At 52.1% G+C, this 15,503-nt stretch overlaps 1 protein-coding gene across 3 annotated transcripts in view; it reads left to right on the top strand.

The window, feature by feature from the left end:
- Nucleotides 1-722: 722 nt before the first annotated feature.
- LOC144140976 (uncharacterized) overlaps nucleotides 723-15,503 on the top strand; it is a 32,771-nt gene continuing 17,990 nt past the window's right edge. The window contains exons 1-8 of one of the 3 annotated variants that reach the window (XM_077672461.1): nucleotides 723-933; nucleotides 1,040-1,157; nucleotides 6,818-6,913; nucleotides 12,971-13,087; nucleotides 13,496-13,543; nucleotides 13,640-13,687; nucleotides 13,824-13,883; nucleotides 13,999-14,046. In XM_077672461.1, coding sequence (XP_077528587.1) covers nucleotides 877-933; nucleotides 1,040-1,157; nucleotides 6,818-6,913; nucleotides 12,971-13,087; nucleotides 13,496-13,543; nucleotides 13,640-13,687; nucleotides 13,824-13,883; nucleotides 13,999-14,046 — 592 coding nt within the window. In that variant the 5' untranslated portion in view covers nucleotides 723-876. The remainder of the gene's footprint in view (nucleotides 934-1,039; nucleotides 1,158-6,817; nucleotides 6,914-12,970; nucleotides 13,088-13,495; nucleotides 13,544-13,639; nucleotides 13,688-13,823; nucleotides 13,884-13,998; nucleotides 14,047-15,503) is intronic. The other 2 variants (XM_077672462.1, XM_077672463.1) reach the window with 2 other exon arrangements.

A 15,503-nucleotide genomic window follows, 5' to 3' on the forward strand; every position in this document is an offset into this window, starting at 1 on the left:
CAGCAGCCAAGAATTTCATGCCCGACTATCAGACTTTCTTTCACAAATAACTTAGTTCTGTTAATTATTTTTATTAAAAGCTTGAAACCTCTATAAACCATTTAAAATAAACAAGAGGGAAATTTTTTGTACATAAGCATGTACAAAAAAGAAATGACCCCCTTTTCGCGAGCAGCTGCAAACCTAGCCTTCTTTCTTCTGCTCCATTATTTTGCCTCGCTTGATTTGTTCTAATGAAAACATAACTCTTCTTGGCCAATCCCCCTAAGTGGGTATGCGCCATTTTTCGGGCCACCACCACCACCACCTAGCCTTTACCAGGCATAGAGTTCCTAGTGAGAAACTCTGTTACCAGGAACACGTAAGAAGGTCCCCGTTGTTCACAGGCGCCTTATCACGGCTTCTCTGGCGGCAAATGCTACGTCCTGCCTAGCTTGACGCATGCGCTCGTAAGCACTCCATGCTCGTAAGGGTAAGGGCAGTAAGGGACCTTATGCGCTCGGCGTCATGAAGAAGGAATTTTGGGAATTTTCCGACCAACGAGATGCTAACAGCTTTACTGTAAAACGTTTTGACGTCAAATTGGTTCAGAATCTTTAACAGAATAATATTTGTGTTGATTAAAAAAAAAAAAAGTGTCCGAAGGTTTCACCGTTCGAAGCCAGGTAACGACGAGAGGGCACCAGGGCACGCACTTGCGGCTCACGCAACTGCTTCTCGTCTGGTCGTCTGGCAACCTGGCATTGGCCGGCATTGACCCACCATCAGCCACATTTTTGTTCGGTGGGCTTTCGAGGTGGCGGACGCTTTCTCTTGGTACTCTCTGTCTAGCCTTTAAGCCTCTAGAAGTTTAGTTTGTGAGGAAAACATCTCGAGATGGCTTTTAAGAAGGGTACCCCACAAGCTCAGAAAGGAAAAGCCAAGGGGCCGGTGGTAAGAAAATCTACTTTTCGTCGTTTTCGGTTGTGACCACGTGTTTCTGATTCTGGTTGGATCTGTGTGTGGCGGGCCTGAAATTGCCAACTGCTGCTTCGCGCAGGCTGGAAAAAAGACTTCTCCACAGAAGAACCCGTCGCTCGATGACCTTGAGGACGATGATCTTGATGAGGAGGACGATGATGATCTGGACTTCAACGACGATTCTGATCTCAGTGGAGGTGAGCACGCCGCGTCAGTTCGACCGGTGCGCACTGATTATTGACTTCATTGCTTAGCTGGCGCGGAAGCCTCCAAATTGTGTTGGCCGCCGTGTCTCTGGAGACCTATTCACAGTTTCCACTGTAATGTGGCACCGCTGTAAGGCCAGTAAGGCTTAAGTCATAGCGTGGCCGGAAAATGGCACGCGTTGTGTCACACGCCATGTTGCGAGGCCGGCCGGCACGTGTTGCCAAGGTTCGCAATGGTGTAGTTCAGCGTGGTCTGCGTACCTCTTATGCCATGTTGTAATCGAGTTTATTTTTCCTGTTGACGGCGTTTGGAAGCTTGTATGAAATTGATGTCTGTCATAACGCTGGGGTGTCAGTGTGGTCATGTCAGTTTTGGCGGGCCGTCACCGTGTTTGCAAACTGTTCTGCAACATATAAACAAGCTTAAGTACGCTGTGCGCGCGTTTTCTGCTGGTTTTTCGGAGTTAATTTTAATGGTCGGATGTTTAATGATGACGTGGTCGTAGTGTTTGAAAATCGAACACCCTCCCGGTGACTTGCGAGCGGACCACGTGGAGCCGTAACAAAGCGCATACCTGAGTAAGCGAGCTGTGGTGCTGAAAGCGAAAGATAAGGTAACGGGTGCCTAAAAATGCGGTCTCGCTCTGCGTCGGATCTATTGTAACAATACCATTTGGCGTTTGTTTCACCACCCGTGAATTGCTACCTTCATTACAACATTCTTTGTGCTAGTTATGAAAAACATTTCTGAACGTTTTTTCCTCGGCGCAGTCTGCACATGCGTTATGTTCAGGCTGTTTTGCTAGACGGCAACATCGGCAGCGGTGTTGCTCATTGTTTGCCTGCTGCCCTGCCACACTACACACGGTGTTTTATGACAGGGCATGCGGTTGTGAGCAGGAGAGCTGCCGCGCACCACTGAGTGGCAATGAAAACTAATTTCAAAGTTTTTTGCATAATCTGCCCAGCACGATGCACAAGTATGCTTGATTTCCATGTCAAAGTGGAGGTTCATTTTCTTTTGCTGCTGCGGTGTTCATGTCAGCTGTTCTTTTTTTTTTTTTTTTTTTCATCGGTAGTGATAAATATCAGATCTGTAGATAGCATTTGCCTGCACTTTTACAACTGAGCCAGGAAGGCTGTCGGTTTACTGTTGCAGTGCTTGGCCCTATGTTGTTTCTGTGCTTGATGGGTTGGACTGTGCGAGTTTGGGTGAATGGGTTGGACTGTGGACTTGGGTTTTTTTTTTTTTTTGCAAATTGTAAAATTTTTGCTCCTATGGGACATGAATCGAACCCTAGTTCTGAGGGTTACGGAGAGCGGAGTGATCTTTAGTGCTAGAATGGCAATTCTTTACTGGTGGCTTTGGGCTGTATTGGTTTTCCATTGTTTTTTTTTTTTTGCAAATTGTAAAATTTTTGCTCCTATGGGACATGAATCGAACCCTAGTTCTGAGGGTTACGGAGAGCGGAGTGATCTTTAGTGCTAGAATGGCAATTCTTTACTGGTGGCTTTGGGCTGTATTGGTTTTTCATTGTTTTTTTTTTCCTTTGGATTACACAGGAAATATGTAGGAATAATGTAGTAGCCTGAAAAGACTGCTGAAAAAACATGTCAGCCCTGCCCTTCTCGATATGGGGGAGCATGCGCGGCACAAAGTGCACGGGCTGCATCGGGCAGTGATGTAGGAGTGACCCTTCTGGATACTTATTGCTTCTTCAGAAACTGCATCACAAAGTGAGCGTCTGAAACTTGGCTGGAATGCCCTGCATGTACCTGAGAATGTTCCTCTTTGACCCATGAGCTCGCATTGGCTGGCATTTGGCCCGACTCATTCAACAGCTGCCAGTAGTAAAAGAAGTGGTGCTGTTCGGCTGAAATGCTCGTGGTGGTGTGCAACCGCCTGAATCTGTCTGGCGCAGATGAAAAGTCCAAGGCACTTTTCTTGCGCAACTGTACGGATTCGTACAGAGCCACTGCTGCACAACCTCCTTTCTGAGATGGAATTTTGATCAAGGTCCTTAGAAGAAAAGTCCGGAGAAGTTTTTGAAATTGATCTACCATTGAGCTGGAAGGAGCACGTTAAAATCTGCACAGATACTGAAGCTGCCCGCGCTGAAGGGCACCGCTTGAAAAGAAACAGTTCTAAGTGGGAGCTTCTACTTAAAGGCCGCTGGATACTTGCTCCCCAGGTATCCACTTTGAAAATCTGTGCTGAGGGTCTTCAGCTGCATCAGCAAGCCTTTTCAGTGTAGGAGGTTCTACTGCATCCATGAGGAGCTTTGCTATGAGCTTCTCCAATAATTGCACCTCCCAACTCTTTCGTTACCACACGAAATTGAGCGATTTTGAGGGGTCTAACAAAACATTTCTTCTGTGCTATATACATATTGATTAGGTACGCATTGCAGTGACCTAAAATGCAGATGATTCTGTGCGCTTTCCTATGACACCAGTTTTAATGTTTTTGTAAATGATTGTGGAAAAAATAATCGAATTTACAATTTTTGTCCAGGCATCTAAGAAAATAGAAAAAAGGAAGTTGTGTATAATAAACCACCAGTAGTAAAAAAAATTTGGAATATACATTTCAAAAACCCGTCCTAGAATAAAAATTGAGTTGCGCGGTACAATTTGTCAGATAAAAATGTTGGCACGTGTGTTGCCCGTGCCTTGCGGTGAAGCCCAACCTCAACTTCAAATTTTGCTGTTTTAGATGGTTTTCTTGAAGAAATCTCGTGGTTTTGACGTTATTAAAGGCCCCAATTAGTCCCCATGTGATGTACAAACACCTTGGCAAGCAAGTGATGTGAAAAAATCTGCCTGTTGACGGATGCTTGTTGACTGATGCTGATCATCACTGATCAGTCAGAACTTTCATTTGCCGTTATGTTCTGGCTCGCTATGGTAGCCCTGCTTGCAGGAATAACGTGCGATACGCTAGAATCGCGCCCAGCAAGCTTTCACCAAGTCGCTGTTGTGCTATGAAGTGAGTTCAGCACTACGAGCCTACTAATTGCAGCGCCACCTAACAATTTCAAAAAGAAACAATTACAAGCCTGTTAGAGATGTTAGAATATAGTTCTAAGAAGCGACACAGACCCCCAGAAATACCCTCGCATGGAAACGAAACTGGCCGCTAAACAGCTGGCGTGTTCAAGGCTGATTGGAAGCGTTCTCGTCTGAACTGATATCCGATGACTGGTTGCTATCTTTCGAATTTCAGCTGACTGTTATTGCAAGAGTAAGGCATGGGTGAAGTGGAATCACGAGTGGCATGCTTGAATCGAGGAACAGTAGCGGGCAATGGAGGCGCCATGGCAAATCAGCTTGAAGTTGGGTAACTGCGTAGTAGCACCAAATATTTATTGGGATACCCTAAGGGCCAAGACGGCATTACATAGTGGGGTGATTGCACATAAAAAAAAATTGCATACAAGTTACATATGTCAAATGATTGCAGGGTGAAAAGCCAGTACATACATAAAGGGTGTAAAAAAAAGCACAAAAGAATATGGGTACAGAACAAGAGTGGTTTTTCATTTTCTAAAAACACGGAACGAGGACAGCTTGATTAGGTATGCCACACTGGCAGGCAACATATTCCACTCAGTAATGCTAAGCGGTAATGGTGAATTTTAGTATCTGTTAGTTTTCACAAATATGGGCCTGACTTTATGCGCGTGATCGATGCATGCTGATACGTAAGTAGCTGGATGAACATGACTGCTTGAAGGCAATAAACCATTGTGATAAAAAGCATGACAAAATAAGTGATGGTATTTTCTTCAAATTGCAAGAGGCGGAAGTTTGAGGGACGCTTTTATTGCTGAAACACTGGTATAGCGGGAATAAGGCGAAAGAATAAACCGAGCCGCTTTGTTCTGTACTGACTCAAGTAAGGCTGTTAGATATTCCTAGATATGAATTTTACAAAGCAAAAAAGAAAGTGAAACTGCTGGAAACTGGCTGAAAGTGCCAGGCACACTTGCTAGACATGTGGGGACCATCAGAAATAAGCTTTGGCAGAATAAAGCTGCCCTTTCTCTGAACCAAAGATCACTAGTGAATAGCTGGTGTCATTATCAAGTAATTATCGCCTCTCAACACTGTCGGATTACAAAGCTGACATTATTTGGTATTTGAGTTGCCAGGAACCTTTTGATAAAAAAAAATTAAGGTAATGTGGCCTAATCAAGAGTGGCATGCTTTTTTGTCAAGTTCATCAGCCTACCCTCTTTTGCGAAAACACGTGCACCTAAAGCGGGATTCACACAACGGAGAAACCCTCTCTTTTTGGCCCGCGGGACCCGCTCACGTGACCGGTTTTAGGCTCCGCCCCTCGGTGGGGATAGCACGCGGTGGCTCCGCGAAAGAAAATGCCTCCGCGTGTTTTCGCTCGACGGCGGTGGCCCTCGGAGGGGAATAAAACCTGTTCCTCGGCGCTGTCGTCTGCTACTCGCTCCGCGTAGCTCCGCACGTGTGGATGCGCCGCCAGGCCGGATAATCCGGTCACGTGCTGTTGACGTCACATATCCGTCCGCCTCCGTGAGAGGGTTCCTCCGTCGTGTGAATCCCGCTTAAGCATCCGGAAAACTTCGTCAAAAATCTCAGTGTCGCCGGAGCAGGAAAATTTAAACTGATTCTAAAAGCGCAGTGCCTAGACTAACCACTGGCCGCATTAGGTGTACGAGAAACAAATACAACATGTCGAAAAAGGCAATAAAATCATCGATCACTGGTGATCGATTTGTATAGGCGTGGTAGCTAAAGAGTTAATGGATGAATTCAGCCTTTTTCCGACATAAAACATTGACTATAGCCCTTTTGATTGACTGGACAAGTTCTGGCAAAAGATCTTTGAGCTATAGCTAGGTGATGGTACTCTAAGGTACCCATTACTGGGAGCATTTGTAAAAGGGCTGTTAAGCCTCTCGCATGGAAACACAGATGTAGAAAGGCTCAACGGCCTTCAGTCTATAATGTTGTTCTCAGAAAGATTTAGCTGCAATGCAGCAGCAGTGCCCCTGAGTGGAGAGGTCATCAGAGCTGTGAAGGGCTCTCTGACGTCAATCTGAAGAAGTCAAAGCCAGGTGATTCCAGTGCTACAAGCAAGGCTGGCAAACAAGCATTGAAGGCCGAAATCAATTCAGCTAAGATGTTGAACAATGCTCATCTCATCTCTATAGGCACGTACAAAAAGTGCTTCGCTGTTGTGCAAAGTGGCCAGAGTCTTCTGAAGTCATAAACCCATCAGGCAGATAATTATTAGGCTTACGTTTTGCTTTTACAGGGTTTGTTCTCTTGAACTGGTGTTTTCATACTTGAAATAAATTCGTTAATAAACCAGCTAAAAGCTTCGTTTGGTGCTTTTATGGTCCACATGGTTCTCTTTTTCTGCAGTCTAGTTCGATGTTGGGGAATTGTGTGGCTCTAGTTAGTTCTTATAAGACAATTAAGTGGTCCAAAACAACCTGCTCCAAAAGCTGGAAAGGGCTCCAAATCCTCAGGTGCTCCAAGTAGTCTGTTCCACCACGGAACATGGCTTTAGCTGCCAATGTGAAGTTTACCGTGAAGTGCTAACATTTTTTGTATTGCCTAGGGATTGCATTGCAGAATTTATGGAATTTCATTTGCTTTTATGCATGCAGCTGATGAAGACCTAGATGATGAGGAGCTTGACGATGAAGAATTGGATGATGAGGAAGATGACGACGAAGATGAAGAAGGGTCTGAAGATGAGGAGGGTGAGTTGCTGTTTGCCGGAGGCATTGCTATGTTTGGTATGTGGGCCACAATTTTTGACCTGTAGTTAACCCTTCGAGAATGCAATTTTTTTGCCAAATGTGGCCCCCCCGGAGTCGACTTTTTTTTATTGCTGATTTAAATTCTTTGCACGAATATTTTGAGAAAAAAATGGTCGCAATATTTTTAGGGTGATCATTGTGGGCTAACGTACGGGAAAGCAGAGGATCCCGGCTAGCTTTGCTAGAGAACGCTACGCGCCGTACACTAGCCCTGCGGAATCCGAAGACTCACGCACGGGTTCGAGTACTCACATGCGGTAGACAGGCTCCGGCAATCCAAAGTGAGGCTTTATTGCCTGGCAGATACAGTGCGTACACCAGACAACACGACTATCGCTCGCGGGGAGACAGTGGCTCCTGTCGCTCGCTCTAGCCGCTGGGCTCAGACCTCGATATCCGTCATCACGGCCGCGGGAGCAGGGGAGGCATCCCGAGGCGACCGATCAGGGCAGAATCTCTCGGCAGAGTCCGTGGAGCCAACTGGGTTCACCGTCATTGGGGCATTCGGCGTAGGCACAGCCGAGCCAACCGACTCTGACCAAATCGCCCAGTCGACTCCCGGCGGAGCGCTCGTTCGTCCCGCAGGTCAGCTCGGAGGGGAGAGGAGGTCTTCCCCAGGTCGGGGAGAGGGTGGCGCCAAGGAAGGTGACAAACTGGTCCTCCTCCCCTCGCGCGCTCGCGCACACGTTCGCGGCAAGCCGGTTCGGCGCGTCGCGCGGGGTCATGAAGAGGACACGACCTACGTGACGCGCCGGCTACCCAAAATGGCGGCTCCCAGCTCGCGGAAACATGTGCAGGCGAGGCGTAGGGGAACACGGGCCCCCACAATCCCCCCCTCCTCAAGACCGAGCCTGCACCGCTTGGACAACCGCTGCCGAGCAAAAGTACAACACACCCCGAAATTAACAGCACTCGCCCCCGGTCAACAAAGGTCCGCAAAGTTCCTAACAGTTCTCCCATCTCGAAGCAGCACCACACCACACGCACAGTCCACGACACACCTTCAGTCCAGCGCGTCTTGTAGTCACCGGAGGTGGGGCAGCCCAGGAACAGTAGGTCAAGGCAGCAGATGTAAACAGCAGGCGAGAGCGGCAGGTGTAAACCGCAGGCCGAGGCAGCAGGCGGGCCGACGTCTCATCAGACGGGAGGGGCCTCTTAAGCCAGTCGTTCGTCCGGCAAGACCACCAGCTTCCGCCCCAGAGACGGCCGCCATGGTTGTGAGGGCACAAGAAGAGCCAGTCGACACGGGGTCGTGGCCTCGACAGTGTACAGGCCGGGCCCGCCAGGGACCAGCCCAGAAGAGCAGCTTTTGGAGTGCTCGTGTGCTGCCAGTGAAGCGCCCGTGGCAGGTGCCTTGGAAAGGCGCCAGGTGTGCCTGACAGGAGGCCGCATCTCGATCGTCGCTGAACCGCGTCAAGCGGGCTGCGGTCTTGAGGACGGGTAGGCACCAGCGGCTGCTGGAACCGGTCGCGTGTGGTGTGGCTGCGGGCGACATGACCAGACCGGGGGCAAACGCCAGGGGGGACGGGCTGCAGAAACAAGTCGGGAGTGACGGCAAAACAACGCCCAACTTCCCTGCTTCTGCTCTCCGAGTGGGAAAGCGAAACAGTGTGCTCGGGCCAGGCTAGGGCCAAAAAGGGAACCCTAACGCAGGTGCAGCGGTTGGATAACCCGGAATTTCGTGTGCTCAGGGCAGAAGGCCGCCCCGGTATCACACACTACATTCGAGGTTATCAAGCGAAGTCACGGTGTGGCAGAACTTAAAATGTAAGCCTTTGGCCCCACTCGTGACCGGCCGCCCGCGAGTCGCATAAAGAGCTCATAAACCGCTCTTCGCCGACTGCGCGGGATAACCACCTTGAAGGGGTCAGAGGCCTCCTTTGATGGGATGTATATCAGCAGAAGTTCCCCTTAGGTTGAGCAGAAACGTAACCTACCAGAAAAAGAACAACCCGAAAACAAACAAAGCAAAACAATCGAACAAACAAATAAACGCGCCTGCAGCAATGCGAACTGCTTTGCGCTCGGCGCCGACAGCAATACCAGCTGTTAGCGGACGCCACGGCGGCCGCGCCGCCCCCCTCCTCAGACTTTCGGCTCTTCCTGGCCTGTCAATGATTCGGGTTCACAAATATTTACAACTTGGTGCCGACAGCAATACCAGCTGTTACCGGACACCCGGTGGCCGCGCCACCCCGCTCCATCTCAGAGCACGGCTCTTCCCTGAGCCCAACAAAGACAACAACAACAACAAAAAAACAATATATCCCTATAATATACAGGCTATTTACAAAACGGATAGTTCTGCTCACCCTTAAGGAACTCTTCGCTGCTGAACGCCGTACCGGAATTGTAGGCAGGGGCTACTGCCGGCATGGGCGGTAAGGGGGGGTTGCCCGGGATTCGGCGCGGGATGGCAGCCGTCCCTTCGGGGCTCCCTTGCTGCGCGATGGGAGGGTGCGTGGGGCGCCGCGAGATGCGGTGAGCGCCCGCGCGAGCTCTCGGAAGCGCAAGGCGCGCTCGTCGAGCTACCGTCGCGGCGGCGGCTGCGCGGGTGGGAGACATGGCTTCCCTGCCCGCTCGCGCGGCCTCCGGAGTGCAAAGCGTCTCCGGCAGCATTGCGTTTTTGCCGCGCGCGCGCGAGATATTCGGAGCGGAGCGCGCTTCCGATACCTCGGCCAGCTTTGCAAACGGGAGCAGGGCTGCATGAACGCCTTGCCTATACCCGCCGTTGGCAATGTCAATCACAATGCCTGTACGAGCCAGAAAATCACGGCCGAGAATTACAGGCACTGTGAGGCCCGGGAGATGTACGAATCTGTGGCGTCGCACTCGTTTCTCCCATCGGACCACCAACCTCGCCGAGCCGCCTGAGTTGGCTTTCCCGCTCGCTAGGTGGAAAGTGATGTCGCAAGCTCGCAATCGAATAGCTCTCCGATGCAAATGAGCGAGGACATCATCGCCGAACAGCGTCGCAGACGCTCCGCTGTCCAGCAACGCCGCAAACTTTCGACCAGCGATCGTAAGGGCGATGAAAGGCGCTAGTGCGTTGGGGCATTTCACCCTGCACGCCATCGGGATTAGGGGCTCAGGCTCACCACCTAATGTAGCCATAGCCGTCGGCGACGAAGTGCTCACCGACGGCGGCTGGCGTTTCCCGAATTGCGCTGCCTTTCCGGCGCCGGGCAGGGAGCGGTGCACGCGCGGGCATAGTGGCCCGTTGCGCGGCACTTGTAGCAGACGATGCCGCGATGCGACTGCGCAGCCTGAGGCCGCTGTCCGCGCAACGCTGGCGGGTTCCCTTGGCTTGCCACTTGGGCGTAGCGGTTGGGTTCCGAGTGCGCTACTGCTCCCTGACTGTCGCGCTGCGCGTTCGGTCCCCTCGAGCTTTCCACACGGGCGTAGCTGTTGGGTTCCTCATGCGCGTTTTGTCCCCGGCCGTAGCCGTGCCGCGGCATGCCTTGCTGGGCGTCAGAACGCGCCCGCATGGCGTACGAGTACGGGTCGAGCGCGCGCTCCGACACATCGCGCGGCTCTATTTCCGTGCTCTCCGCGTACGCTGCTGTTGCCGCGGCGCGCAGCATGGGCGGTGGGGACGCACCCTGCCATGCGCACCTTGGCTCCAGCGTGGCGTGGGCTGGGGGAGGCGGCCGATAGCTGCGAGCAGCTAGTATATCGGCTTGGATGCGTTTTGCTTCGCTGGCCAGTTCATTGAGGTTGGCAAACTGACTGCCTCGAAGGTACGCTGCAAAAGTTGGGTGGGCTTGTCTCGTCACCCTCTCAACCTTTTCCGCCTCAGACGCCATGGGCTTTGCAAGCAAAAACAGCTCCTGCATTGCCCTGACGTATTCGAGCAGAGACTCATCTCGGTGTTGAGTTCGCATCTCTAGCTCGTTCAACATGCGGCGCTCGTAATCTGGGGGCAGGAATTCGCTGCGAAAGAGCGCTTCAAATTCGCCCATCGTACGAGCGTCGCGTCCCACCAGCCGGTACCACCGTGCAGCCTGGGCGGTCAGCGATATAGGCAGAACACGTCCTATAATCACGCTGTCGTCCATACCCGACGCCTCCTGATAGCGGTGCAGCGCCTCGAGGTACTCCGTAGCACTCATGCGGTCAGAGTAACCGCCGTACTCGGGTATTCTGAGGCTACCGAGCGAGCTGTTAGGCCTGACGCTCGGTTGTGCGCGCACCGCGTTGATCAGGGCTTGTGCAAGATCGACTGCTGCCGAAGGCAGGGGTGGTTCCTCGCGAGACAACGCTGGCGTAAGGCAGGCGACGTGCGCCCTAGCCGTAACCGCTTGCGAGGTCTGCGTGGTGGGGTACGTTCGTGGCGCAAACGCGCCGGCGAACGAGGCGACCGCCGCACCGCTAGAGCCGGGAGGCTCGTACACGGCGGGGTCGGGTGCGCTAGCGCTGCGGCGCAGCTCCTCCTTTGCAAACATATCCGCTGGGTTGCTACGACCAAGGCCCGGAGGGCATGATCTCGTTGCAGCCCGTGGTGACGGCAGGTGGTCGCAAGAAGCGTTCCGCCCGCCGACACCGTGCGGCACGCCGGCAGGAGTGGGATGATAGCTCCCGTGACTCTCCCGCGCGGCGCTTTGGTTGCCTGCTAGGATAGCGCTGCCTGGGCCCCAGAGGGGCCTGGGCGTAGTGGTGGCGGCCGACAGGCGCGGGACTGGGTAATCATCCCTCGCGCTGTCGGAGTGCCTCACGCCGGCAGAAGTGGGATGGCTCCCGTAACTCTCCTGCGCGGCGCGTCGGTTATCGGGGAGATCGGCGCCGCCTCGACAAAGCTCTGGCGTAAGCACGGTGGCGGACAGCAGCGGGTCGACAGTGGCGTCCCGCAAGCCGTTACCACAAGCAATCTCGTCCGACAACCAGCCCTGAACTTCGGAATCAAGCAACGAGAAGCGGGGGTGCCGCCCTGTCATCGCAAAAAACCTTGGTTGGGCGCCAATGTGGGCTAACGTACGGGAAAGCAGAGGATCCCGGCTAGCTTTGCTAGAGAACGCTACGCGCCGTACACTAGCCCTGCGGAATCCGAAGACTCACGCACGGGTTCGAGTACTCACATGCGGTAGACAGGCTCCGGCAATCCAAAGTGAGGCTTTATTGCCTGGCAGATACAGTGCGTACACCAGACAACACGACTATCGCTCGCGGGGAGACAGTGGCTCCTGTCGCTCGCTCTAGCCGCTGGGCTCAGACCTCGATATCCGTCATCACGGCCGCGGGAGCAGGGGAGGCATCCCGAGGCGACCGATCAGGGCAGAATCTCTCGGCAGAGTCCGTGGAGCCAACTGGGTTCACCGTCATCGGGGCATTCGGCGTAGGCACAGCCGAGCCAACCGACTCTGACCAAATCGCCCAGTCGACTCCCGGCGGAGCGCTCGTTCGTCCCGCAGGTCAGCTCGGAGGGGAGAGGAGGTCTTCCCCAGGTCGGGGAGAGGGTGGCGCCAAGGAAGGTGACAAACTGGTCCTCCTCCCCTCGCGCGCTCGCGCACACGTTCGCGGCAAGCCGGTTCGGCGCGTCGCGCGGGGTCATGAAGAGGACACGACCTACGTGACGCGCCGGCTACCCAAAATGGCGGCTCCCAGCTCGCGGAAACATGTGCAGGCGAGGCGTAGGGGAACACGGGCCCCCACATCATAAAGTGGCAAAATTGTTGTTACATACACAATTAATTAATCAGTAACACAAGAAAAATTTAAATTTCGTGCTCCCACGAAGGGGCAGAAGCGCATCAGTTTCGCTGGCGCAGTAAGCGGGAAGCGCCTGGAGGACTAAACCGAAACTATATTCGGGATGTACGTCACTGACCATTTTGAATGTGTTTGCAGGGGACGTACATGTATGTCATTTACCCTGGAAGGTTTAAAGTGGGCTCTGTAGTTAATAAAGGGCCATCAGGATTTGGGGTGTTTTGTGTACCAGAAAACACAGTATGCTGAGAAAAGCTATCCGTGACGTCGTGTGTTGTGGCCTCCCGGCAGCTCCAGCTGGCACAGCCCGTGGACAGCAAGGCACTCCCGCCAAGGCAGCTGTGAACGGGAAGCGCAAGGCTGACGACCAGCTGGGACCTTCGTCTTCCAAGAGGGTCTGCCTGCAGGGTAGGTGGGGCAAGGTTTCAGCTGGGTGCCTTCTTTTCTGTATTGCCTTGCTTTGTACCCTGTTATTCCTTGTGCACTGCACTGGCTTGCTTTGCACTTCTAATCTGTCCTTGTGTCTTTGCACCTTTATAGCCTGCTTCAGCAGTGCTGCTCCCAGGGACCCCCTGTTACCTTCCTGGCCACTGTTGTGTGCACTTTTTGTTTTCATAACGGGCAGTGTGCATCTAGGATAGGGAAACCAGCACTTAGCTCAGTGGGCAGTCAGTTGCAGGCTCGGGTGCTATGCTACCGCTCTGCCCGTATTGTCCCTTACCGTTCTTGTATGCAGCTATTCGTGCTAGAATAGGGGGGGGGGGGGATTCGTGCTGCCCCACAGCTAAGCACTGTCCCTTCTTTCTCCCCGCACAGTTCAAGTGGAAGTTGACTTCGAGCCCGACTCTCCGCATGTGTCTCAGAGTACGCTGCACTGTTTGTATTGCCTATGCCTTGAGCTGTCTTCTTTCCTGTGCACTGCTTGCTTACATGCCTTCACCATCCCTTCTCTCCGTTCAGTTCAAGTGAACGTCTTCTCAGAGCTGGCCCGTCCACGTGTGCCCCTGTGTACGCTCCGTTTGTACTGCCTATACACCCATGTGCCCCTGCATGAGCACACGCCCTGCTTTCTGGTTGCTCATGCATTGCTTTCCTTCCTTCCTTCCCTCTTTCCCTCCCTCCCTTCCTCCCCCCTTCTGTTCAGTGCGAGTGAATGTGGTCTTCGAGTCGGCCCCTCGACATGTGCCCCCACGTACACTGCACCGTTTGTATCGCCTATATCCTGAGCCTTCTCTCCATCTGTGTGCCCCTGCATGAGCACACACACTGCTCCTGCACTGCTTGCTTACAAGATTCCTTCCTTCCCTCTCTTTGTTCAGTGCGAGTGAGAATGAACCTCGGGCCGGCCCCTCCCCATGTGCCTCAGCGTACGCTGCACCGTTTGTATTGCCTATGCCTGTCTGTGTCACCTTTCCTGCCTGTCTCCCTGTGTGTCCCTGCATGAGCACATTGCCTGCTTGCTTATTCCATGCCTCCTCTCCGGGGTTTTTATCTTGCCTGATTTTTTTTATAGACAGCTAAGCAGTGGCTGAAAAAGTTGTCTGGGAGAAAGTTGCACCTGTGAATAAATGTAACCTCTTGGTCAGAGGTGGGGGTTTTTCTGCCAGAATAAGCTGGAAGTACGAGTAAATCTTAGTGCCGAAAATTATTTGGTCTAAAAGTCATTCTAAAGTGGTTTTTCTGCCAACTTTATATGCATTGTAATGCAACAAGAGGAATTCTTACTCTTTAGGTAAATTTTTACGCTGTCCTGCTATTAATTTATAGCATTTGTCATACAGTTGCAAGACATTGTCAAACCTTGATATGAGCTCCATGAAAATTGCAAATTAGTTTGATATAGTTGACATTCCTTATATTAGTGTATAACAAGATGGAAGCACCTGATGAATGAGTGAACACTTGTGTCATTAATATCGAATTACTGGGACAAAAAACAAGCTGCAGTGTGTTTGAAATAATTTGCGAGTTTGAAGAGCACTGCGTAAGTGGTCTGCATTTTCATGCTGATAGTGTGCCTTATGACAGCCTGTTTCTTGGCCTCCAGGCAGTGCACGTGTAAGTCCACTGCCCTCTGTTCCAATTCGCTAGTGGTGCAGGGCAGCCACAGCATCTATAGGTGGTATTCTTTGAAAAGTTTAGCTGTCGATTTCTTCGCTTGGCAACACTGAAAATGGCCACGAACATGGCCAAAGGGCCACAAGCATGGTGCGGCTTATGCCACTGCGGCTGCACGCTGAAGAAAAAAATTACACCGGCGTGCGTCGTCTGCTCCGTTTCAACCCGATTCTCAACGGTGGTGTCAAGAGTTGTTATTAATCGCACTCGCATTGGAGTCGAGGCAATACTTGGCGTTCGGCGGGCTAGAGCTTGGAATGTCCAACCCATATCATGCGCTTAGCACGGACAAGTACTGCCATCTCGCGGAGCTCGACGTGACCAGTGACGGCGCATTCACATGGTTGCCTGCATGTGCGCCTCGCTATTGAATACAGGCTATAGCTTCGCCCAAAGCCACAGGTGGATTGACCTTGGTGTTGTAAGGATCGACATTGGCAAGTTTGTGGATAATCCACTTGCGGGCAACCTCCATAGCATTCTCAAGGTCTGTCACTACTTCCACGGTACCAGTCGCATCATCACCTACAGTCATGTATCGTCTGGCTTTCTGGCATGTCGCTCTGACTAAAAAGTTGCTCTGACTAAAAGTTGCACCATGTTTTGTTCACCTGGCGGAGTAATGGCTCGGGGTTGTCCTCATCACCACCTTGCTGAGCGAGATCCTCGACGTTTGTGTTGGAAGCAGTTTCACGTTATCCCGTGC

Source organism: Haemaphysalis longicornis, unplaced genomic scaffold, assembly GCF_048455015.1.
Source record: "Haemaphysalis longicornis isolate Haplotype H1 unplaced genomic scaffold, Haemaphysalis longicornis Haplotype H1 scaffold_58, whole genome shotgun sequence".
Taxonomy (NCBI): domain Eukaryota; kingdom Metazoa; phylum Arthropoda; class Arachnida; order Ixodida; family Ixodidae; genus Haemaphysalis; species Haemaphysalis longicornis.